General features: G+C 41.6%; 1 protein-coding gene across 1 annotated transcript; it reads right to left on the reverse strand.

Annotated features, from left to right (window-relative positions):
* Positions 1-1,194: 1,194 nt before the first annotated feature.
* PRL (prolactin) lies at positions 1,195-7,568 on the reverse strand. Its single transcript, XM_064160729.1, has 5 exons — positions 7,497-7,568; positions 5,797-5,978; positions 5,315-5,422; positions 3,783-3,962; positions 1,195-1,541 (listed from the first exon to the last, which is right to left on the reverse strand). The coding sequence occupies exons 1-5, from the start codon at positions 7,522-7,524 to the stop codon at positions 1,350-1,352; spliced, it is 690 nt and encodes a 229-aa protein (XP_064016799.1). The 5' UTR covers positions 7,525-7,568; the 3' UTR covers positions 1,195-1,349.
* Positions 7,569-24,896: the final 17,328 nt, after the last annotated feature.

Genomic DNA, 24,896 nt, shown 5'->3' on the forward strand with positions numbered 1-24,896 from the left:
GAACTAGATGATATTTGAGGTCTCTTCCAATCCAAACCATTCTATGAATCTATGAATCTATGAATCTAATCTTTTTATAGCCTGAGAGTTTTCTGAGCAAGTGCAACCACCACAATACTTGTGGGGAATGTGAAGCACAAGTTGATACACTATATATGTCTGGCATTTCCTACTATCTCCTACTGAAACCTGTTGGTTCCTTTGACCTCAGATAGTCACCTCAAACATAAGGAACCATCCTTTGGAAATGCCTCTTCACCAACTACTAAGTAGAATCTCGGGTCCATGTGAATCTCTGTCCTTAACATTCCAACCTGTCTTCTTTCTCCACGGACTGCACAGGGAGGCAATAGCTCTGTTAGCCAGAAAGGATTTCTGAACTTTCTTTCCCAGAGTCAGACAGTTTTTGTAGAGAGTAAAAGCATCAGTCCATACTTTCAGTTTAAGGCAGTATGGTGCAATGCTTTTTGACCTTCCTCCTTTCTCTTTTTGCTCCTTTATATTTTTTTTTGCTCCTCTGTTTTTGCTCCTCCTTTAAGAGAGGAAGGATATAGAACAATAGAGCTGGGCCTGTTTAGCCTGGAGAAGAGGAGGCTCAGGGGTGATCTTATTACTGTCTACAACTACCTGAAGGGGCATTGTAGCCAGGTGGGGGGTGGCCTCTTCTCCCAGGTAACCAGCAATAGAACAAGGGGACACAGTCTCAAGTTGTGCCAGGGAAGGTATAGGCTGGATATTAGGAAGAAGTTCTTCACAGAGAGAGTGATTTCCCATTGGAATGGGCTGCCCAGGGAGGTGGTGGAGTCACCATCCCTGGAGGTGTTCAAGAAAAGCCTGGATGAGGCACTTAGTGCCATGGTCTAGTTGACTGGATAGGGCTGGGTGCTAGGTTGGACTGGCTGATCTTGGAGGCCTCTTCCAACCTGGTTGATTCTATGATTCTATGATTCTATATCCTGTCATCAGGAACTGGAGACTGAGCTCCTAAAAGGAGAAGCCACCGATAAAGGTATAAACCATGCCAACTATTTTTCATTCACTGACATCACTCAATATTATGCACTTTTTGATTTAATAACATTTTTATTTGTATCTGCATGATCTGGCAATCACTGAAGTGCTTCTAGGTGAGGAAAGCAGAGAGAAAAGTGAGCTCTTGTCGTACAAGTAGTTTATAACATTTTAAAACTCCAAGATAAATGCCGTTAATAGCTGCATGCAAACACGCCTGAAAGTTACTGATGAGCCTGATGCTGTACAGTGTGGCTTTCCATAACATTTCCAGTTAAAAGCAGCAAAGCACCACAAAGGTCAGGATGAATGATTTCAGTGATTGGGCCCAGGGGTCCTTAACAATTGCTGTCGTGGATTAGGCGGCACTTCAGGAGCTTGAGATAGTTGTCGATTTTGTGGGAATCTCGGCGGAGGCAATGCAGCAGGTTGTAAAAGGCAAAGAGTCTGGAGTCCTCATCAGCAAGTTGCAGGGATGGGAGGCCTTCCCACTGAGAATAAACTTCATTTCCAATCTCACCAGTATGAACCTAAAAGCACACAATGGTACTCTGGTATATCACAGTATCACAGTATCACCAAGGTTGGAAGAGACCTCACAGATCATCAAGTCCAACCCTTTACCACAGAGCTCAAGGCTAGACCATGGCACCAAGTGCCACGTCCAACCTTGCCTTGAACTGCCCCAGGGACGGCGACTCCACCACCTCCCCGGGCAGCCCATTCCAGTGTCCAATGACTCTCTCAGTGAAGAACTTTCTCCTCACCTCGAGCATAAATTTCCCCTGGCACAGCCTGAGGCTGTGTCCTCTCGTTCTGGTGCTGGCCACCTGAGAGAAGAGAGCAACCTCCTCCTGGCCACAACCACCCCTCAGGTAGTTGTAGACAGCTGGCTAGATAAAGGGCAGAGAATTTAAACACTGGCCTTGAGGAATGCTGGCTGCTAGGGTACAGTTTGGAGAGCATTTCTTGTTCTGGTTCCCACTATTCTGTATAAAGTTCTATATCTTCATGGGGATTTTGAACTGATTTGTCCTTTTTTTCCAGGTTATTTTACTAAAATAGATAAAAAGCTTAACTGTGCTAATCGTGTTTAAAGACAACTAGTGGGTGAACCACTGTCCAATGGAACCTGACTTCTCAAAGAAACCAAACCCCTTTTTGTGCATGGGTTCATTGGTGACATTTCTTTTCGGTCCCCTTCATCTTGAAGTCATTGTTAGCACTTATTCCTAGAACTTCTTTGTGTGTATCTCCAGCTGTGTCTCAATCTAGCTCATAGGTGACCATTCTGATGCAGGTAGCTTCAAGAACATGTTACCACACAAATCCCTCAGCGGTAGCTTTTCAGATGTCCTTTACCTCAGATTCCAGTAAAATAAAAGATAAAATGCCAAGTGATGCAGTGACCTCTAATGCTGCAATCCTATATGTAAGAACTCCTGTAGTAAGTTACTTTCTGAGATGAAGATTGGCTGAGGTCTCCTTTTTTGGGAGACAACCATTAATTTTCTCATGTGACAGAAAGCTACCTTTCAGAGCAGGAAGGTGCCTGCTGTGCCTATTGGTACTTGTACATCTTCCATATTTTCCAGCAGTTGTACTTTGTAAAAGCACATAGGGAGCTATCTGCAGAGCCTGTATTGCTGAGCTTAAGCAACAGGCAAACACAACATAGACCTACTATCACCTGAACCCAAGGTTTGAGATTAACGAATTTGCCAGTCTTGTCCTCAGTCTCCTTCTGCAAGTAACATGAATGGGAAGGTGGTGACAGGGTAACTGTAGCAGCACCTGACTTCTACCATTATCTCAGGGCCTTGCCTACAACCTTTTACATGTGAATATGGGACAGAAATGTATTTGATTACACTGACAAATGCATTTGTGGCCTGGATGGGCTAAGATTTCTTAGTAAAAGGACACTTAACTGAAAGAGAGAAAGAGTATGAGTGAGACAGGGGGAAATGGTGGATGTAGTGGTGGTGTCACTCTTAACACTGTTCAACTGTTCAGAGCCTAAGCAAAAGCCAGTAAAGTCAGAACCTCTTCCTAGCATCTAGCTCAGTGATGGAATGATGTATTCAGGGACTAGCAGAGACTTCTTTGAAAATAAGCAAGCTAGAGCTGATTTTATTCAGGAAAGCTTTCAAACCACTACTGATAACAAGGAGTTCTCAAGTATGGGTTTTGTCATACAGCAGCTTTCTCCCTTACAAGTATCTGGAGAATCCAATCACAGCCAATGTTAAGAGGAACCAGTATGGCATGGAAAGAGAAATGAGATACATCATGAGTACTTTATGCCACACCTTTGCAGCAACCCAGACTTCCAGAAGAGCTTTAAACACAATATGTATTTCTGAAAGCTGTACACAGTACCTATCTGTATGCAGCTGTGTATAAATATGCTAAAATGTACACATAAATATATTTGCATGTTAAAAAAAAATACAGGCACATCCCTAAAAAATCAAGACTGCAAATTCAAAATACTGAAATACAGAATGGCAATTAGCAATCCTGATGGTTACACCTTCTCTTGAAGCAGGACTGAGAGTACCCTGGGTTACACTGTGCCTGTCACATCACATTGTCTCTTTAGAAATGGTAAGACAGTGGAAGAAAAGCTATATTGATTCAACTCCCCCTTTTTCCTTCATATCTGCTGCTTCCTTTCATATTCCAGATAGGGAGCACTCAGAGCTGTATGTGCTTGCTTCCTCACACTTACAGGCTGGAAGGATGGGTGTGAAGGACATGATACATACCCGTCCAACTATTTTTTCCATCCCTTCTAGAAGCCGCTTGTTTTGTTCTTCAATCTCTACAGCTTTCCAGAGGATAGTGTCTGGAGCTTCTTTGATTCTTTGTACTTCAGAAGCCAGGTGGATCAGGGGATCATTCCAGGAGCGCAGCACTCCCAGTATTACATTCAGCAGCTCTTCATGCTGCTCACCCACGTTAAGAAAAGGCAGTTAAAATAAGGATAAATGCTGGCAGCAGTAGGAGGCATTTAGAGAGATGTTCTCAGGCGTAGTGATTTGGGAAATTATTCCAGGACCTATCCCCGAATGTGCCCTATAGTCCTCTCTCAGACCACCTCTGTGCAACTGCCTTTTTAAAGCTTGTCACTGTTGTCACCATATGAGTGCAAACATTTATAGTACTGTAGCAGAAAACATCATTAAACCCTCTCCATGTTACAACTTAGCAAGCAGAACTGTTTCATCTCTGTGGAAAAAAAACCCAACCAACCAACCAACCCACAAACCAGAACTCCTTATCTGATTTTCACCAAATATTTGAAAACCCTTTTTTTTAAGGTTTAGTGTGGAAAGTGCACATTATGGTAAACCAGTAAATAGCATTTACTGCCTCTGCATAACTCACTTCTGCCCTCCCCTTTGAACTACAGTGCTTCCAGCTCTCTGATTTTAAATGTTGTCCTTACTTGTAGGGGATGGAAATTCATAAAGGTTATGGTTATGGTAGTATTCAACCATTTCTTCTTTACTAGATGCATTGGCTCTGACTACAAGCAGACTCGTCATGTACCCAAGGCTGTGAATTTTGTTGCTCCCAACAGAATTTCTGAATGACATCCCAAGAAGATGGCTATAGTGAGATTGCAAAGATATCACCAACATGAAAGCGATGAAAAATTCTCTTTGGCACATCTCTTTTTATACAGCTGTGCTTATGTGTTCTCCAGAGCATTTTCAAATTGTATCTGGGAGCATAGGCTGAGCAAGACTATCTACATCTTCCCTTAGGTTTGTAATTATTACATTGACACATGTAGCAAGTTTCTCTTTATTTTGTGAATGCTTTTGCCTGCTGGCAACAACAAAAATATATTTAGGGTTTTTTTTTAAAGTCAATGCTTTCAGTGACTGGAAAACTCAGCCTACATAGCCAATGCAATTTCTAAAATGTTTGTTAATAGAATAATTCTCTATAAGGTTTTTAAAGATTATGCTCCAAGGAGGAGTGTTCTCAGTACTGTACCAGCATGGTAGCCAGCATTGCTCCGTGGGCTTATGTTGTACATAAGATGCAATGCAGGAAAATGGAGGGAACATGAGTGTTAATGGTGCTTATGTATTCTGTATAGTCTGCAAATGCTGAATCTACTTTTACTGGTTTTTTTTTTGTGTGTGTGTGCTTTTCTATTCCTGGATTTTTTTTTTATTCAGTTGATTTCCTTCTCTGTTTGCTGCTTCTCTGCTCCCTAACCCTCCCTCTTCCCCACCTCCCCTTGCTCTATCTTACACTGAATGACGTTAGAAATTGGACTTACATGGATCTGCTGAGCTTGCTCCTTATCTTCAGGAGTGGTTAAAGAAGAAGTGTGGCAGCCATTAACAGCTTTTGTAATAAAACCCCGGCCCTGAGCATAGCGTTCATCCTGCAGATCAGCAAGGACAGGTATTGTTGAAACAGATAAGTAAGAGGAGCTTCAGTTCAAATACTGTATTAATTGTTGGCCCATTGCTTTTATCTCTGCTTTTATGCTGTAAAAGTCAGAAGTTTATGGTAAGCCTTTAGAGTGAAACTGGCACCCTGCTCAGACTTGTCCCACAGATAAAGAATGATGGGGAAATGCTATCTCATAGTAGATCTTAGCGCACAGATTTAGTCACCACTGGCACTATCACTGTGCAGCAGTTGTGCTTGTTTACTTATTGAAGAATTTCATATCCTAACACATGTTTGTGCTTAAAAAGTATTAAGTTGTGGTTTTATCTTTTTCTCACTCTCAGGAAAAGGCAGGGTACTTACAAACTCATTGAATATTTCTGAAGAGAGGAAGTGGATGTAGTGTGAAAGTTTAACTGCTCGGTCAAAAAGTTCCCCAAGGGAAACTTGGCAACTGACGGATCCACTGGGACAGATGGGCAGGGAGGTCACTCCTTCCTTTGTTAGGAGCATGTTGGACACCAGAAGGACCGCCAGCAACAAACCTGTTTGGGTTTAAAACAAACAAAATCGGAGTCATGCTGACTAGTATGCTTTCAGGGCTACTGGTGTGCTTTAGTAGCTTTCAGGGCTTGATGCTGGGTGATTTTGGTTCAGAGTCCATGTACTGGCTGTTGAAAATCAGTGGAGGAGGGAAGCACTGCAATTCTGTTATCCTTTCTCCGATGTCATCATGACTGTATAGTAAAGCCAGCTATGCAGTTTGAAGAGATAAAGTAACCTGGTTTGCAGAGTATACCATATTACAAAGTCTTTCACTACTGAGCCAGACTTTATTACAGAGTGCTAAATGGAAAAGGAAAAAAAAATCAAACTTCTTCACAGTATAAACATATAGAGATTATTATATTTGTACAGTTATATAAGTTTGGAAAATAGATTGATTGAGGTGGTTTTTTTTTTGGTTGTTTGGTTGGATTTTTTTCTTTATTCTCCTTCCCCTTCCCACAGGTCCTTTTCTTCTTTGCAAACATTTGGAGTTTAAATTAATTTTGTGGGAGGGTGGTTAGGTCACTCTCTTAAGGTTTTGATTGCCCTGGGAGTTCCTTCAGAAGATTTCCAGCAGCTGTGCTGCTTTGCTTTTTAGAGTTTAACCCTAAATTGCCTACTGCTAAGAAATGAGACAGAACTTCTGTCTTTTCTCCTGAGCGTTGGAAGCTTATAGAGAGGACTTCTCGTTATCTAAACCACTAAACCTAATCTGTTTTAAAAGTATTATATTAACTTAGCAGAGTCAAGTTTTCTATTCAGTGAAATAAAATATGCATGGGAAAAGCAATGGAAAAAAAAAAAGGAAATATTTGGTAAATGTTTTTCAATCAGCAGTGTTCTGTGCTTTGAGACTTGTAGTTCTGGAAATTGGTCTGCTACCTGTATTGGGTCACTAGACTTATTTTAAATGCTAATTTAAAGTGGTCTCCAGAAATCAACAGAGCTGTCCCTAATGTTATCATGTGATAAGTTCCTTCTAGGTCTAAAGCCAAGAAAAGTACATTTACACCATGTTGAAATAAGCCCTCCTCCTCCATGGAATAAATGCATGCTGCAGTAAGGAAAATACTCTGGAGAATGATTTTATGAATAAGAAAACTTGAGAAGTGTTGGCTTACAAAGTTGAAGATGGCTATGAAAACTTTCACTACAAGATTACATCACTTCTAGAGTTGTGGATAATGACTTCTAGTGGTGTAGCAGAACAGTCTTCATCCAGTGTGTGGTAGTTATAGTTCATGTGCATCATTCAAGCTGAGTTTTGTGTGACACTGCCCAAGGCAAAGATAGTCTTAGTAGATGAAAGACTGAGCCAAAAAGAGACTAAGCTGCTTTCTAATTCCAAACTTTGCACACCAAATATTTCAGGTGGAGGCAAGTCTCATCATTATTGGAAGACTAAGTGGCTGTAAGACCTCAGTTTCTAGAGCTGTTACATTTCAGTCACTTCCTAATGCAGTCTAAATTTAAAGAAATATAAGCTTCCAGTAAGTGAATGGCAAAAGCCTTACCTTTCAGTGAAGCCTCCTTGTTGCTCATGGTAGGGATCCTCTATGATGAGTTGCTCCACCACAAAGAAGTCTTAACACTTGCTCTTATTCTCTGCACATGCCACTTATATATACACCGCCCAAGGTACATTTTGCATACATTCAACAGGTTGTGGAGTTTACCTCGATAATTACAAACATCAAATTGCCTTTCTTCCACATTCATATTCAGTATTTTTTGGTTTCATATTTTTAACTGTGAGAGAAAATTTCATTAACAAATTCAGCTGTGGGATCCCAAGTATGGGTGGATGAAAAGAGTGCCAAAATTTTGCCCTGAATGAGGTGTAAATGCCATTGATCCTGGAAAGCTTCAGCTGTCAATTACAAGACAGGCATTCTCAATGTTTCTAGCCTGCTGTTCCACTTCCTCACAACTGTCTTATCCTTTCTTGCTTCTTCAGCCCTCCAAGCTTGTCCATGTTAAAATCCTGGCTATGTATTAGAGGCAAACAATATTTTTCAAGGTCCATGAGAGAAACTGCACTGAAATTTATCCAAAAGAGGGGAATAGAGGCTCATGGAATATACAGGCCACCATCTGTAGAGTTATAGAAAGGACACTCTGATTGTATAGCTCCACACAGCTAAAAATGATACTACACATCAAAAATCAAGATATGACCAATCCTCAGACTGAGAGAAGCTTGGAGAAATGAGGGCAGTTCTTATGTTAAGACATAATTTGCAGCAATTAAAGAGAAAAAAAGCTGTCTGCTTACTGTTTAATCACAGACCTTTCATGAATAGATTTGGCTTTGGTTTTTGTTTTTTTTCCAGTAAAAGCCTCTACAAACCCATGAGATTGTTTTCTATATTTGCAAACTCTCTGCGTAGACGATGACCACTTCCACCGCACGCAAAACATGTGCTGCCGTAATCAGTGAGGTTTGCTTCCAGATCCAGTGTGTCTGTGGTGACCTACAAACTAGCCTTGGCAGGTTGGCACTGTTCTCTTGTTATGTGAAGCTCATCTCTATTAATATGTTAGCAAATGTCTAATCTCTCATCTGTTTTTCAAGTCCACTTACCCATGAAAAGACTTTCCAAATTAGATGATAATAATGAATAAGGTATACATCATGAATGAATTCTTCTTGCCCTTAGACAACTTGTTCTGTGCTTGTGGAACATGTATGTATGTAACCCGAAATCTTTCATTATTTCACAACTATGGATGTGATTCTGGAAGCAATGATAAACAAGGGAGAAGAAAGAGAGAGTGTTTAGAGAGTAAATCATAGAAGGCATCCCCTCAGAAGCAATAAAAGGAGATACTTCAGCAATAAACCATAACTGATAGTAAGCTGTCTACATCTGCTAAGTTCTAGGCTGATTGATAGAACAATTTGTTCTGCTTACAGACTGTGTCTTGTTTGGAAACTGAGGCTCTGAAAAGCAAATGAAGCAGTCTACAGTAGGGCAAAGTGGCAATATGATAAAGGAAGTAAAATTGGAATAGGGCCACAGCCAACACTCCAGAATAGATGACTGCATCAAAAGAAGTGTGACCAACAAGATGAAGGAGATAATTCTCCTCCTCTACTCTGCTCTTGTAATATCCCACCTAGAGAACTACATCCAGTTCTGGTGTCCTCCAGCATAAGAAGGACATCAAACTGTTGGAGTAGGTCCAGAGGAGGACCGTGAAGATGATCAGAGGGCTGGAGCACCTCCTGTATGGGGAAGGTTTGTGAGAGCTGGGACAGTTTAGCCTGGAGAAAAAGATTCCATGGAGACCTCTTGGCAGACTTTTAGTACCTGAAAGGGGCCTACAGGAAGGTGAGAAAGGGACTTTTTACAAGGGCTAGGACAAAAGGGAATAGATTGAAGTAACAGATATTAGGAAAAAATTCTTTACAGGGAGGGTGGTGAGATACTGGAGCAGGTTGTCCAGGCAAGTTGTGTATGTCCTCTCCCTGGAGGTACTCAAGGCCAGGTTGGGAGACTTTGAGCAATCTGATTTAGTGGATAATGTCCCCACCCATAGTGGGGGAGTTAGAAACAGATGATCTTGACAATCACTTCCAATCCAAACAGTTAGAAAGCATCTGTCTTCTAAACCACAGCTACATGGCTTAGAGTCTTGATTTAATTCAGCTTCATCTGAAAATCTTCCCAATAAGATTACAGGTGAGTTTGAAAAATCCTGGTATCTTACAGTGTAAGAGGAATCCTGTGGATAAAAAGAACCCTCTAGTTGGTCTTTATTAGTCTGCTTTCCTTGGCATTTTCAGGGGTTGGTAGTAATGCCAAGATTCCCAGGGACACACAATACATTTTAGGGACTAGATAACAAAGGAAGATATTGGTAAAGGCAGCAGGTAAAACTCTGTAGGCTCCCTTCATTGCTATTGGAGATGGAAACTTCTCTAAGGCTTGATAGCATATGCAAAGGTCAGGATCCTCATACAGCTTACCTTTGAGAACAGACTCGTCTCTTGCTGTATAAGGGTAGACAAGCATCTTAAATGTAGATAATAGGAACGAGTGGTTTGTTTGAAATTGGTTCATGACATTTTAATTAGAACATTCTACCACAAAATAATATGCTTTGCATTTCTCTTACGTCTTTCATCCTGAGATCCTCAAATACTTTACCAAAATTAATGGATAAAAATTGTCATCAATTAAAAATTACAGGTAGAAGGAGAGAAGAGGCTCCCTGTAAAGCAGATTAATATAAAGATAAAGCTCTTTTATCATCTGTAAGAACTGACAGAGGTTAAGAGGCTTACTTGTGGATTCCTAGACCTGTAGTTGAAGTGAAAATCAACATTTCTTATTAGCACCAAAAAGAAAACAAAGGTGTGAAAGAGAGGAAAAGTTGCAAGAAACAGAATTAAATAGCTGCAAATATTTTGTTTTATAAAATAGAAATTGAGTTCTATTTAAATGTTGGAAAAAGCCCAAACTACTTGATAGTAGCTGAAAATCCTCTTCTCTGCCTTTTTAGAGTGGCCTGGATTTATATCTTCCAAAGAAATAATATGGAATTTGCCTTTCCATCCTTTCTGTCTGTTCCCTGAATCTTGGTGAAGGAAGCTGATCCTAGCCCCTAACAATGTGCTAATTCTGACAGTAGGTGAGGACAGTACTGTAAATGTCTGGACAGTCTTCAGTATGAAGCTCCTACAACCAGCTGAGTAACTTACAAAGCACAGCTGTGATGAGCAGTATGTTTCCATCTCCATCTTTCAATTTTGCCTTAGGAATTTAGTTATTATTGTTTCATTGTTACATTCCTTTTATATTCAAGAGATTTTCTGGAAGTAAAATCAGTGGATAGCTATCACTCTCTGTAAACAATATAGTAAGCCCCACAGAAGGACTTGCTATAGGTACACTTTGTTATATAGCTTTTATTTCATTACTTATGCTTCATAGACATTACATGGGACATAAGAGTGTGACAGATAACAGTGTTTAGTGCTTGTTTCCAAATAGTTTTATCTTTCCACCTCCTATGAAAGGGCAAACCATGAGTTAGACTGATACATCTTGATTAAGAACTATTGTTTAGCCTGGAGAGGAGGAGGCTCAGGGAGGACCTCACTGCTGTCTGCAACTACCTGAAGGGAGCCAGGTGGGGTTGGGCTCTTCTGCCAGGCAACCAACAATAGAACAAGGGGACACAGTCTCAAGTTGTGCTGGGGGAAGTATAGGCTGGATGTCAGGAGGAAGTTCTTCACAGAGAGAGTGATTTGCTTGAGAATTAGTGATTTCAAAAGCAAAGACAAATAAGGGGAATCTGCCACCCTCCGAAACTTTCTTTAAAATAGATTTCTGGAAGCATTGCTGTTCATTTGAGGATTTTAGCAATTGTGACACCTTCTATCTATCCAATTTGAGTCTTAATCTACTTCTGCGATAGTGTAACTCCACACTGGGCCACAGCTGCCCTGATTTCCAAAGCTGTAAGCCACCATCCAGCCCAAACATAAAAGTAAGCATGTAAATATTTGCACACTTTGACCTAGAAGATACAGTTACCACTACAAAAAAATATTGCTGAAATGCTTTGTCTTGGCTACAGGAAGCAATATGCTTAATTCTGAGATATATTGAACATCATAACTCCAAAGGCTGAAGGGCTTAGTGATTTAGATGTTGTTTTAGTTTCTTTTTTGCTGGGTTTTTCTTGTTTTCTCATATGTTTGCTTTTATCTCTGATTTATTACCTTTGACCATGTTCTGCTACAATCAGTAGGTTATTCTCAATAAAATCCTGATTTCATCCAGTCATTCTTCAGGATAAAGTAGAATGAGTTTACTTAGGGTAATCGTGCCACAGTTAGAACTCACTACTAGAGTAGGTAATTATTGGTATTATTTTAAGTGTTATATTTGTATAGCACACTTTTATTAAAGACTATAAACAGTAAAAATGCTATCAGAAGGCTGCAATTTTCCTGCCAGCAAGTGAGGATAAATAGCAACCTGATTTAAATATTTGTATATATTTAATTCTACAGATAAATGGATCATTGGAAGGACATTTTCCTAAGTGCTTTGCAGAACTGGAGTCAATAAGAGGATTTTAGATTTTGAGCTTATTTCAATGGCTGGGTATTTCCAAGAGTTGTACTGTTTAGAACGTAGTGTTTGCTGTTATTAATGGATGACATCCCAAAATGGCACATGGAGATTCTGTCTTGTGCTTTAGGAAAGTTGCATTTTAAACTCTTTATGTGAAATTCTCTTTGGTCAGGTAATTTCTGGGTATTTCCAAGAGTTGTACCATTTAGCATGTAGTGTTTGCTGTTATTAATGGATGACATCCCAAAATGGCACATGGAGGTTCTGTCTCGTGCTTTAGGAAAGTTGCATTTTTAACTCTTTATGTGAAATTCTCTTTGGTCAGGTAATTTCTGATATGTACCTAAGGATTGAAGAGAGAACAGGTGAGCAGAAAATTTTTGATAGGATGTGGTAATAGCTGAAAGCTGAATAGGGAGAGATCAGTGCTGACATTCTTGCTTCTTTGGGAGTATCTCACTCTTAATTATGCACTTATGAGAGGGAGGAATGCATATTGCTGCTCACAAATCTCCATTTCATAATGAAACCTTTACTTGATTGTCTTTAAGGAAGCATTCAATATTAGAGGTTTCTCTTATTGATTCCAAAACCAAAGATAATTTTTTTTCCTCCTGTTTGTTACTGTTTCTGAACCTGATACATAGATCAAAACAAAGGATTAAAAATACTGAAGGCATGAACTGTATGTGCATTGGACAATCCAGGAAATTTCAAACCTTAAGTCTTGTTTAGTATTTAATTAGAACAATTTTCCCAATCTACCACTTTTTGCAGATATTTTAGTTAGGTATGTCATATTTACCAACCCCAGGCTAGAAATTAATACTGATGTTGATTTTTCAAAGACGTGTAAAATTGCTTTCTGGGCCTGCATTCACCTAATTTCTAAAGCTACAATGTTTTTCTTTGGGGAGAAAAATGTGAAGGGAGTTATTCTGTGGCCAGGCATTCTGTGATATGAAAAAAGAAGTGTTTGTTATAAGGTGGAAAATGCATGGGAATCCTTAAAAATATAAGCAGCAGGCACAGTCTATGTTATGCTCTGTGTAAAAGTTATCAATTATCCTAGAGCTGTAACCCAGTCTTGTAGAATAGAATAGAATAGACCAGGTTGGAAGAGACCTCCAAGGTCGTCCAGTCCAACCGAGCACCCAGCCCTAGCCACTCAACCAGACCATGGCACCAAGTGCCTCATCCAGGCTTTTCCTGAACACCTCCAGGGACGGTGCCTCCACCACCTCCCCAGGCAGCCCATTCCAATGCCAATCACTCTCTCTGGCAACAACTTCCTCCTAACATCCAGCCTACACTTCCCCTGGCACAGCTTGAGACTGTGTCCCTTTGTTCTATTGGTGGTTGCCTGGGAGAAAAGGCCATCCCCCACTTGGCTACAACCTTCCTTCAGGTAGTTGTAGTCAGCAATGAGCTCAGCCCTGAGCCTTCTCTTCTTCAGGCTGCACACCCCCAGCTCCCTCAGCCTCTCCTCATAGAGTTTGTGTACCTTAAATGCAAATGCTAGCTTAGTATTGGATATCCAGCAATATAAACCAAAAAGAACTAAATGATTGGTAATAAAAATTAAAATAGATGAAGACTTTGAAGTAAATATTTTAAAACAGAGATATGAAAAAAAAGCTATATTCAATGAAACTTTTTGGTAGCAAACATTGCTAACCACTCCTTCAAAGGTCAAATACATTAAACTGCACACCTGCAGCACATTCACATGTTTAAAAATTCATTAAAAACTTGAAGGTGTATTTCTGTTCAGCCTCTTCTCTAATGAATATATTTGCATGAAATTACAGCTCTTCTCCTTTAGAGCTTTCTCACTCATTTCCTAAGTCCTCGGTCTATAACCTTATCTTGTGGGATCTAGAAAGCTCTGACTGAAGTAATCATGGAAATGTCCTGACATTGGCCCCTCAATTCAAGAGAGATGTTGAGGTGCTGGAGCATGTCCAGAGAAGGGCAACAAAGCTGGTGAGGGGCCTGGAACATAAACCCTATGAGGAGAGGCTGAGGGAGCTGGGCGTGTTTAGCCTGGAGAAGAGGAGGCTCAGGGCTGATCTTGTTACTGTCTATAACTGCCTGAAGGGACATTGTAGCCAGGTGGGGGGTGGCCTCTTCTCCCAGGCAACCAACAACAGAACAAGGGGACACAGTCTCAAGTTGTGCCAGGGTAGGTATAGGCTGGATGTTAGGAGGAAGTTCTTCCCAGAGAGAGTGATTGGCATTGGAATGGGCTGCCTAGGGAGGTAGTGGACTCACCATCCCTGGAGGTGTTCAAGAAAAGCCTGCCTGAGGCACTTGGTGTCATGGTCTAGTTGAGTGGCTAGGGCTGGGTGCTAGGTTGGACTGGGTGATCTTGGAGGTCTCTTCCAACCTGCTTGATTCTATGATTCTATGACTCTATGATTGCCACTATCAGAAGTGCCTTTGTCATTATAAATGGCTGGCAGAGGATAGTTTCATGATTGAGCAAGGGCAGTAGTGTCAGGTATACTGTGTGACTTGTTGCATTAGCCAGAGATTTTGCATAGACAGGCAGAGGTAAAGGAATGGTTGTTTTCCTCCATTTTTCTCCAGACCCTTCATCAGTGCCATCCAGTGCAGTGTTCATAAACTTGGAGACATGAAGCTGCACTGCTCAGCAGCTTCCATTTGACTATCCTTGATGCCTTTATGCTTTTTCATCATGATCTATGTATTTTACTTTAGTTTTTTGAAGGATTGAAGGCTTCAATATTGTTATACTTTTCCTTCAGAAAATAAAACAAGCAACAAATCAACAACAAACCAATAAGAGGAAATGGAGCTCAGTGCAATCTTTGCATCATTTTCTCCTTGCAGCTTTTCTAGTTTGGCTACAGTTGCAAAGCTTGGGGCTAATATTCTCTCTAGAACTACCTGAAAAGAGGCTGCAATGAAGAGGCTGTGAGGGTCAGTCTCTTCTCTCAAGTAACTACTGATAGGACAAGAGGAAATGGCTTCAAGTTGCAACAGGGGAGGTTTGAATTAGATATTAGACAAGATTTTTTTACTGGAAGAGTGGTCAGGCATTGGAACAGGCTGCCCAAGGAAGCAGTGGAAACACTATCCCTGGAGGTGTTCAATGTGTAGACATTTTAACATGGGGTATGGTTTAGTGGGCATGGTGATGCTGGGTTTACAATTGGACTTGATCTTAGAAGATTTTTTTCAACCTTGATGATTCTATGATTTCCTTGGAGCATATTGCTGGAGTGTTTGTCTTTTTACCCATGAAACATATCAGTCAGTACCATCATACCTCATAGATGCTGGGAAAGGTCAATTGTTCATAAAAATGAATATGCTACAGAGAGGCTAAATCAGATTCATAGAATTATAGAATCACTGAGGCTGGAAAAGAGCTTTGAGATCAACCCTAACCCAACTACCATGACCTCTAAATGATTCATATTCTGAAGCACCACATCTATGTGCTTCTTGAACACCTCCTGGGATGGTGACTCCATCACCTCCCTGAGCACACTGTTCCAACGCCTCACCACTCTTTCAGTAGCCTTTTGTAATGCCCAGCCTAAACCCCCTATGGCACAACTTAAACCCATTAAACTCATCCTATCGCTAGCCAGCCTCACTCCAGCCCCCTTTCAGGGAGCAGTAGAGGACAATAAGATCCCCCCTCAGCATTCTCTCCTCCAGACTAAACAACTCCAGCTCTATCAGAAACTTCTCCTATGATGGCGTCCAAACCCTTCACTGCTCTTCTGTGGGCATGTTCCAGGAACTCAGTGTCTTCCCTATACTGTAACACCCAGAATGGAACACAGTGCTTAAGCTGCAGCCTCATAGAGCCAAGTACAGGGGCACAATCACTTCCCTTCACCTGCTGGACACACTGGGTTTGATATAGGCCAGGATGCTCTTGACCTTCTTATTAAAGGCCTTTTTTCGCCCCCCAATGTTTCTTTCTTGTCTTTGTAAGAGTGGAACATAGAGGAGTGTTGGCTTGCAAAATTCTGTGAAACACTGTGCTATCAGATTGCAGTACATTTTGCCATTATGACTCCTGAATTCATATATGTCTGCACCTGAACCCTGTACCTGGGTCCACTATTTGCAGGTGACTGTGAGATGAGGATTCCAAACGATTCCAATAGGATGACCAGGTAGTAGAAAGTTTTTCTCTCCAGAATTGCACCGGAGAGAAATCATCTGAAGGTAAATCTGATAAGGTAATCTCCAAAATTCTTCCCATGGTACTCAGTTTATTTGCCACAAAGTCTTCTTTCCAGCAGTGTTGACTATGTGCCATAATTCTATGGCTGTTTAAAAACTGGAACAAACAGCTTTCCTGCGTGGCCTGCCCTAAGTGATCCTGCTTTGGCAGGATGGTTGGACTCAATGTTCTCTGAAGGTCACTTTCAACCCCTAACATTCTGTGATTCTGTGATTTTAGGCTGTGTCAGCAGGCACAGATTCATTTCCTCATTCAAACTAACGATGATGACCAAAATGGAAATGTGAAAAGTGGCCAGTCATTTCGCTCTGCTCTGATTTTACTCTCTGCCATGTATGGACAAATGGGAAGGCTTTGTAGCTACACTGGCAAATACAGAAACTGCAGGTATTTAGTTTAATAAAGACTTCATTAATCACATCAAATCTTATAGTGAGGTAGAGTTGCTGTTAGCTGCTCTCACTGAGCGAGACGTAAAGAAGCTTCAGAGCTTGTAAACATGCCAGAGGTAATTGACTATTCTTGCACATTCCCTCCAGCTACCTTTCACTTCACAAAGGTTTTTAATTTAGATCTCTCATATCTTTTAAAGGCTTTTAAAAAAACAATATAAATAAACCTCACTGTGTCTTATGTTTGTCTCTTGTTTTCTTTTATTCACAACTTAAATCTGGGAGGGAATTAAAAATGGCAACAAAAATCTTCACTGTTGTCCTGGTAGGGCATAAACCCTGCCAGGATGGTTTAACCCTTGCTCTCCTCCTCCTGTTGTGGGTCTGGGAAGTTGAGTAGATGAGCAAACAATGAGGTTTGGCCCCAGCAAAGCCTTGAGGGCTAGGGGCTTAGCGCTGCAAGTCAGGTGTCTTGTGCTGTCCCTCAACGTGCTTGTGTGGTCACACAAGGTACAAAGCTTTGAACTCATTGGTCAGAACAACAATGCTAGTGCCTCTTGGCCAGTTTCATTTTCAAACTGATATATTTAATGGGGGTGACTTAGAAACTGCACCTTTCTGCACTGACCCTCCACCAGGAGCAGAACCTCATTCACTGCTCGCTAACTGAGATCCTGGCATCCACGTGTATGCAGCTTGCACTAGCTCAGCAGCAGATTTATTATCTCCTTCCTTCTGCTTGGAATATTTTGTATTTTACCTCGGGATTATTATCATGAGTTTTGGAAGTGCCTTTGTACAGGCAACTTACTCAAGGACCAAAGTGTCATGAGTACATATGCTGGAGTTAATGCTAAGACTCCATAAGCATAGTTAGAAGTTCCCTCTTTTGTGTTCTTATTTTCCAAGTTCTGATTGTTTAAACTGTTTAATTCTGTGCATGCTGTGGAATTAGTTCTAGAATTTTGGGATAAAATCAATAGTGCACATAAATACCTTTGGAAATCAGGCTATGCCTCTAATCTTAATGGCATATGACTTTATTCAAAGGTATAGGTCACAGTATAAACACAAAAGATATGCTCCATTCTACCTCTCTCTTTAGATCCTGTGAAATAATCTGCTTTGGTTTTCCTTTCTCTAGTCTACAAACCTTCTGTACCTCCCCCACTGTGACACCTTGTGAGAGGCATACTACTTTCTGCTACAAGACAATGATGGTTTGCTCTGCACAAATCCATTAATCTGCCACCTGTGTTCATGTATCTAGCTGTAGTAAAGCATGTAATTGTGTGCAGCTCATACACAGACTTTACTTGCTTCTGGACACGTGGTCTAGGTCAGCCCAGAAATTTAATGCATGAACACATCTACCTATAAACATTGGATGCAAGCATGTGTGCTTGCAAACTCAGTCCAGAGACTTACTTCACATAATAGCTGTCAGGCTCAATTAAAGGTGCAGCAAAAATTAGTAGGCCACTCCATGCTGATTTGAAATGCTTTTGACAGCGTAAGGTTCCATGCAAACAATGAAATGAGTCATTTAGCTGCTCTTATCCCCATCACTCGGACTCTCATTTCTCTTGTACTGTATTTTCTGTTGACAGAAGAGCAGCTAACCATAGCCTATCATCATGTGAACTTGGACTAAGGTTTTCATTAGCTTACAATACACTTAGGATACATGACCTGCAGCATGTCAGAAAAATGCTATGATCTTTCCTAGACAAGTCTTGATATGATTCAGTACTAGTGGAATCTGTGAGATGTGACTTGGTACAGCTCTCTTTCTAAAGCATTTCCATAGCAAAGAGCTTTCAAAGCCCTTGAAATGGTAGATAGACTTTGTTAAAGAAGTTAAAGCGAGAGTGATATGGGAAGAATCATGCAACATTCCCTCAGAGTGTCAGCCCTGGGGTGCTGGATGACTGGAAACAGTAAGTCCTGTATCCAAGCCTAGACTCATCAAGATCCAGCCTGCGTCCTATCAGGTCTGAGAGCCTTCTCAGATGTTTTATCACAACACAGGGTGGTTCTCCATACATGTATCATTAGATGAGTCTATTCAAGTGTGCAAAGGTAAGGCCTGGAATCACCCTGCATCCTATCAGGTCTGAGAGCCTTCTCAGATGTTTTATTGCAACACAGGGTGGTTCTCCATACATGTATCACTAGATGAGTCTAAGAGTGCAAAGGTAAGGCCTGACATTTTCACATACTTAAAAGAAATAGTTAGTACAAAATATTGGCGTGGTGTTCTGCCCAGAGGACTCTCTAGCTTGGGAACTGGCTTGATGCAGTTGGAACTCAGGAATTTTTCAGACTCTTAAGGGCAACCTGAGCTAGAGTTGTTTAAGATACAAGCACAGTCATGGACCTTTACTGCCAAATCCAGATCTGGCAGTCACTTAGGAACCTCATCAGTTGAAGAAAGAAAAAATTGTATCTGACAGTTGCTTTTAACTGTGTGTGAGTAACAATGAATCCAGAGAAACCTGATGGTCAGGCAGCACTATGACATTCTGTTACCGAGGAGTCTATGATATCAACTCATTCATGACAGCCTTCTGCTTACAAACCCAAAATCCCCTCTTTTGTTTAGCCCAAGAGCTGCTTCTCAACAAGGTATATATTTCTTAGAGATACAGGATCAAGAAAGCAATGCATTTCTCAGGTATGGGAACCCTAGATGCACATTTTGCAGGAGTTATGGCAGAAAAGAGTAACCTCTTTAACATGCTGACCACTGTGCTGTAAATTTTACATACCATGTCTGCTGTTGCATTAGCCTTGGTGTCTACCAATTGTCTACTCTTCTGTTTCCTGCAGTTCAACACAGAATCAGAGCTAACTCTAGAGAGCAAGTGAGGAGAGATGGAATGTCTTTATTACTTTGATGGTTGTAGGCAGCCAATAATTGTCATGTTTCAATTTTATACCCATCAGCCGTCACCTGGTTTAATGGATGGTCATTGATCTCCAGCAGAGAATTCTGAAATGATAATCAATGTGAAGATGCCACAGCAGAATAATAAATAATCTCTCAGGAGCTGGAAATGCATTTAATGAATCAGGAGGGTGAGTAAATAATACCACATGTATGTAGTGGGAGCTGCCTGGATAAGTGTGGTTGCAGTTCCAAATAGCTCCTAAATAGCCTACAAAGTAAAAGAAAAGGTGATTTGATCATTATTATGGGAGAGTTTGCTTGTGGGACTATCAAATGCAGTTATAACAGCATAAAACATGAGAAACATGAAAGCTTTTCTTATTTCTCTTTGAAAACAAGGTGATCATTTTATTTGGTTTTGCTGGCAAAGAAGCTGCATGTTTGTGTACGTGAGGTGGATATAGCATGGAAATGGGCAAAAAGAAAGCTCCAACAAAAAGTAAGGAACACTTATTCCAGAGCAAAGAGTATTGCCTAGCTGAAGGACTGGCAACAAATGCTTGGGTTACTCTTGCTGATATCTACACCCATCTTCATGTACCTGGGCCAGTGGCTCAACTCATTAGATAGCATGGCTCAGGTCACTGAAGGTGGACAGCTGAGCAATTTGAATGACAGAAGCAGTTAGGCCAAGCCTTTGTTGTGTAGTGCCCACCCTGATACTTATCTAACTTCTTATGTAGCCTTGATCACATTCCATAGCATTTTTATGCCATTAGCTTCATCAGTATAAGTGGGTGATATTTAGCTGAGGGTTTCATGGGAATATTATTATCTGAGTCATACTTAAGGAGATGTCTACAATTTCAGCACTGAATCTAACTGGACAACAACCTTGCCCTCAAGTGGCTGGGGATTTAATAACTGCCCTGAAGCATAGTTGAGCAGTTTGAGAGATTAGTCTCTACTTAGTCAGGCTTCTGGTGCTGTTTCTAAAGAGAAGAAGAGGTAATGGGCTGAAGAGTCCCCTCTGTCTGGCTGAGGTAAAACCAGTGCTGTCTTTACACAGGACAACACACAGAGCAGAAGGAGAAGACTTTTGTTGGGGGCTGACTAGGTCCTATTGAGTCTTTCCAACCTGAGGGAGCAGACTCTTGCCAGGGGTTCAACTAGGTCATATCTGAGTCCTCCCAACCTGAATAATTTTCTAATTGTATAATTTGAGGCATGTGTGAAAGTGAGCTGTTTGTAGAGGTATAATTAGGAAAGAAAGAAAGAAGCCAGAAGTCAGAAGTTCTTCCATCCTTGCTGCTTTACTTTCTGATGGTTTCAGAAGGTTAGAGTACTGTGTGTATAGATTTGTCTTGATTACAAAGTATCATCTAAATGAGTGGTGTCCCTTTTTTTTGGCTGACTTTTCTTAATGTTGGAAGAGGATTGCTTATGATCAGGCTGCTCTTCTCACATCACAGAAGCTACAGGAGGTCTGGTACTTCCTGCAAGAGTAATGCTCACATGCTTCACTCTGTGCATACACAGGTAAAACCCAGGGCGTTCCTGCAAACAGAACAGCTACCAGCAGATTCTGGCTGAAGAAGAGATCACTGTACCTCTGGCAATTGCTTTTCTCAGTGCCAATCCACATACAACAGAAGTAAATGTGCCAGGAAGGTGATTTGCTCTGGTTACAGCAGAAGTTTATTCCCAGTTGCCATCCTTCTTGAGAATGCATTGGCCCACATCAAACAAATGCCACCAGTGATTCATCCAATGCAAACCCTCTTGCCTGTGTCTGGTGGTCTCACAGGCTACACAGAATCACAGAATGGTAGGGACCTCTGGAGGTCACCTAGTCCAACCCCTCAGCTAAATGCAGGTACACTTAGATCAGGTATCACAGGAACACGTCCAGGCTGGTTACCCCACAGAACAGATGAATTGCCCCGTATGTGAACTGTGGGCTGTAGGTTGAAGAGACTGATGGCTATTCCACCTTGATTGTTACTACTATGAGGAGAGGCTGAGGGAGCTGGGGGTGTTTAGCCTGGAGAAGAGGAGGCTCAGGGGTGACCTCATTGCTGGCTACAACTACCTGAAGGGACATTGTAGCCAGGTGGGGGTTGGCCTCTTCTCCCAGGCAACCAGCAATAGAACAAGGGGACACAGCCTCAAGTTGTTCCATAATTCAATCTTTGTTCCATCACAGATTTCTTATACTTCAGTCACCTTCTTTGAACTGGGTTTAACATTACTTACCTACTAGGGATTTTTGATGGTAAATGCATTAAACATTATGTGGTACATGGGCACTGTGATGAATTGCATGGACAGGTTGGACTGGATGATCTTGGAGGTCTCTTCCAGCCTGGTTGATTCTATGATTCTATGAAGTTGTGCCAGGGGAAGTGTAGGCTGGATGTTAGGAGGAAGTTCTTCCCAGAGAGAGTGATTTCCCATTGGAATGGGCTGCCCAGGGAGGTAGTGGAGGCACTGTCCCTGGATGAGGCACTTAGTGCCATGGTCTAGTTGAGTGGCTAGGGCTGGGTGCTAGGTTGGACTGGATGATCTTGGAGGTCTCTTCCAACCTGGTTGATTCTATGATTCTATGATTCTACTATTATTATTTTAAAAGCCTGAGCACTGAGGAGATCTGAACACTGAACACTTGAACTCTTCTAAGTCTTTTTGAGCTACACAACAGGCAACATTTAAGAATAGAAACCATGGCTCCCCTGTGCAGCCCCTTTCCCAGATGAAGTCATGCCCACAGCCTGCTGCCCCGCAATCGGGCAGCCTGTCTCCGGCAGCGTCAGCAGGAGTCGGCACTGGGAGCTTAAAAGGCTGTCAGAGGTTGGCAGGTCATCCGCCCAAAGGCAGGGAAGAAAGAGGGGGGGAGGGAGAAAAATTGAAAAATAGCCACAAAGAAAACGAGCTCTTTTTTGAAATTGGAAACTTAAAAGAAGAGATTTATGAAGCTTTGGACTTGTGAAACCACCTGGCGCTGTGGAGTTTGCTGCTGGTTAATTTTGGCAGTTAAAAGCTTGGAGATTGTTTCACTTCATTTAAAACAAAACAAAACCAACCCAAACCCTTAGAATGGTCTGGTTCCACATGTGCTTTGATCGTTTGAAACTCACCCCTCCCTAATGTTGAGCCTAACTTGTAAAGCTCAGAAAGAGCTAGGTGAAAAAGCCTGTTGCGTTTCAAGGGTGGCTTGGCCGTTTGCGGCACGTATTAAGAAGTGCAGCCCCTGAACTCCACCTTCGCTGTCTGCTTAGTTTCCTCACTGGCTCACAACGTGACTTGTGCTGTGTTTTGACAGTTGGTGACCTCTGGCCTCTGGCTCCATAAAATGTTTAGGCTGAGGACTCCTGAGAGGAACTTTCAGACGTGATGGTTGGGGGCTCTTTTGAGACAAGCCCATCATCTTTTTCCCCAGCCCATATATAGCTGGTGGGGCTTAAGCTGTAGGTTTTGCTCATGCAGCCATTCAGATCATCAGACTTCCTCCCACATCTTCCCAAATAGAAGCGGGGTGGAGGGACCCTATGGAAATCAGAGGAGAATAAATGCCTTATGCTGCCTGTAGAGTCAAAAGATAATTGAGCTGTGTGGGTCTGAGCCATGATACACTGCAACAAAACACAGTTTAAACCCTGCTCTTGCAGGGACATCTGTAGCTAGGGAGAGTTTCCAGAGAGTTGTGAAGTCTGTCCTTCCATACTGAAACTGCAGTAATAGTACTTCAGCTTTTTGTGCCTCCTTTCTCTCTGGTGTTCCACACCAGCTGATTGTGCTGTATGGCAATATTTATAGAGGTGGATAGTGATTAGATCTGAATGAATCATTTAGAATGAAGAATTTATTCATTGTGTTGCTTATTTTCCCCTTAAGTCTGCAATTAAAAACTGTGTTACCCTTAAATGCAGTCATTATTTCAAAATCAGTTGTCAATTACCTGAGTGAATATTCTTGCTCTGAGTTAATTTATTTCCATGAGAAATATTTGTCATTTCCACTGTGCTAGCTAGCTTTGGGAGTCAGGTGAGGGCATCTGTGGTCCCTTGTTGGTAATGAAATCATTTAACAAGCAATAATGCTATTCTAGAACTGTGTATTATTTGCCTGTCAACATCAAACTTAAATCCAGGTTGTTAAGGCTTAATTGTATGCTTGAAAATATGCTATAGAAGTATTTGCACATAAACAAGTATTTGAGCTTAGGTTGCTTTCCCCCTAAGCTGTGAACAATCCTCATGTACCAGCATAGCCTGGGGACTGGCCTGTTGGAGAGCACTGCAGTGGAAAAGGTCCTGGTGGGTAGAAGGGTGACCATGAGCCAGCAATGTGCCCTTGGGGCCAAGAAGGGGTGTGTTAGAAAGGGTGCATGTAGTAGGGCAAGAGAGGTTCTCCTCCCCCTCTACTCTGCCCTGGTGAGGCTGCATCTGGAATGTTGTGTCAAGGACAGGGAATTGCTTGAAAGAGTCCACTGCAGAGACACAAAGAGGATTCTGGAAATGGACCATCTTCCTTCTGAGGTAAGGTTGAGGGAGATGAGGCTCTTTAACTTGGACATGAGGAGACTGAGAGGTGACTTCATTAATGTTTATAAATATGTGAAGAGCAAATGTCAGGATAGAGTCAAGCTCTTCTCAGTGATGTCCAGTGATGGGACATGGGGCAATGGGTGCAAGCCAGAGCATAGGAGGTTCCAACTGAACATAAGGAAAAATGTTTTCACTGTGAGGGTGACAAAACACTGGAACAAGCTGTCCAGAAAGGTTGTGGAGACATTCAGAACCTGGAGAAGAGATGGCTCAGGGGAGGCCTTATAGTTTTCCAGTATCTGAAAGAAATTCTGAGGAGGGACTACTTGGAAAGCCCTGTAGCACTGGGACAAGGGGTGATGGTTTTAAAGTAGAGGAGCTCTTTTCTATGCTCAGTAAGAAGCTCTTTACTATGAAGTCGGTGGAACTCTGGAACAGGTTGCCCAGGGAGGTGGGTGGATGCCCCATTCCAGGAGACATTCAAAGTCAGGCTTGAAGGGACTCTAAGTGATCTGATCTAGTTGAGGATGTCCCTGCTTACTGCAGAGTGGTTGGACTACATGACCTCTATAAGCCATGATTCTGTGTATGCTTTCGGTGTAATATTTTCACATATAAATCTTAGTGTCAAAGGAACAGTTGTGCCCAGACCATTTCTAAATAACTTAGTGGAAGAAAATGGAAAAGTGAAAGGAAAAAAAAAACCTGATCTGTGTTGGAGAAACTGCTTATACCTTCTGGCCTGTCCTGGAAGCCTGA

Source organism: Pogoniulus pusillus, chromosome 21 (genome assembly GCF_015220805.1).
Source record: "Pogoniulus pusillus isolate bPogPus1 chromosome 21, bPogPus1.pri, whole genome shotgun sequence".
Lineage (NCBI taxonomy): Eukaryota > Metazoa > Chordata > Aves > Piciformes > Lybiidae > Pogoniulus > Pogoniulus pusillus.

Coding starts and splice junctions, on each gene's coding strand:
- PRL (XM_064160729.1), bottom strand. CDS start 7,524: ATGAGCAACAAGGAGGCTTCACTGAAAG. Junction 5,979..7,496: donor CAAGGAGGCTTCACTGAAAG/GTAAGGCTTTTG, acceptor AAACCCAAACAG/GTTTGTTGCTGGCGGTCCTT. Junction 3,963..5,314: donor AGCAAGCTCAGCAGATCCAT/GTAAGTCCAATT, acceptor GTGGGTGAGCAG/CATGAAGAGCTGCTGAATGT.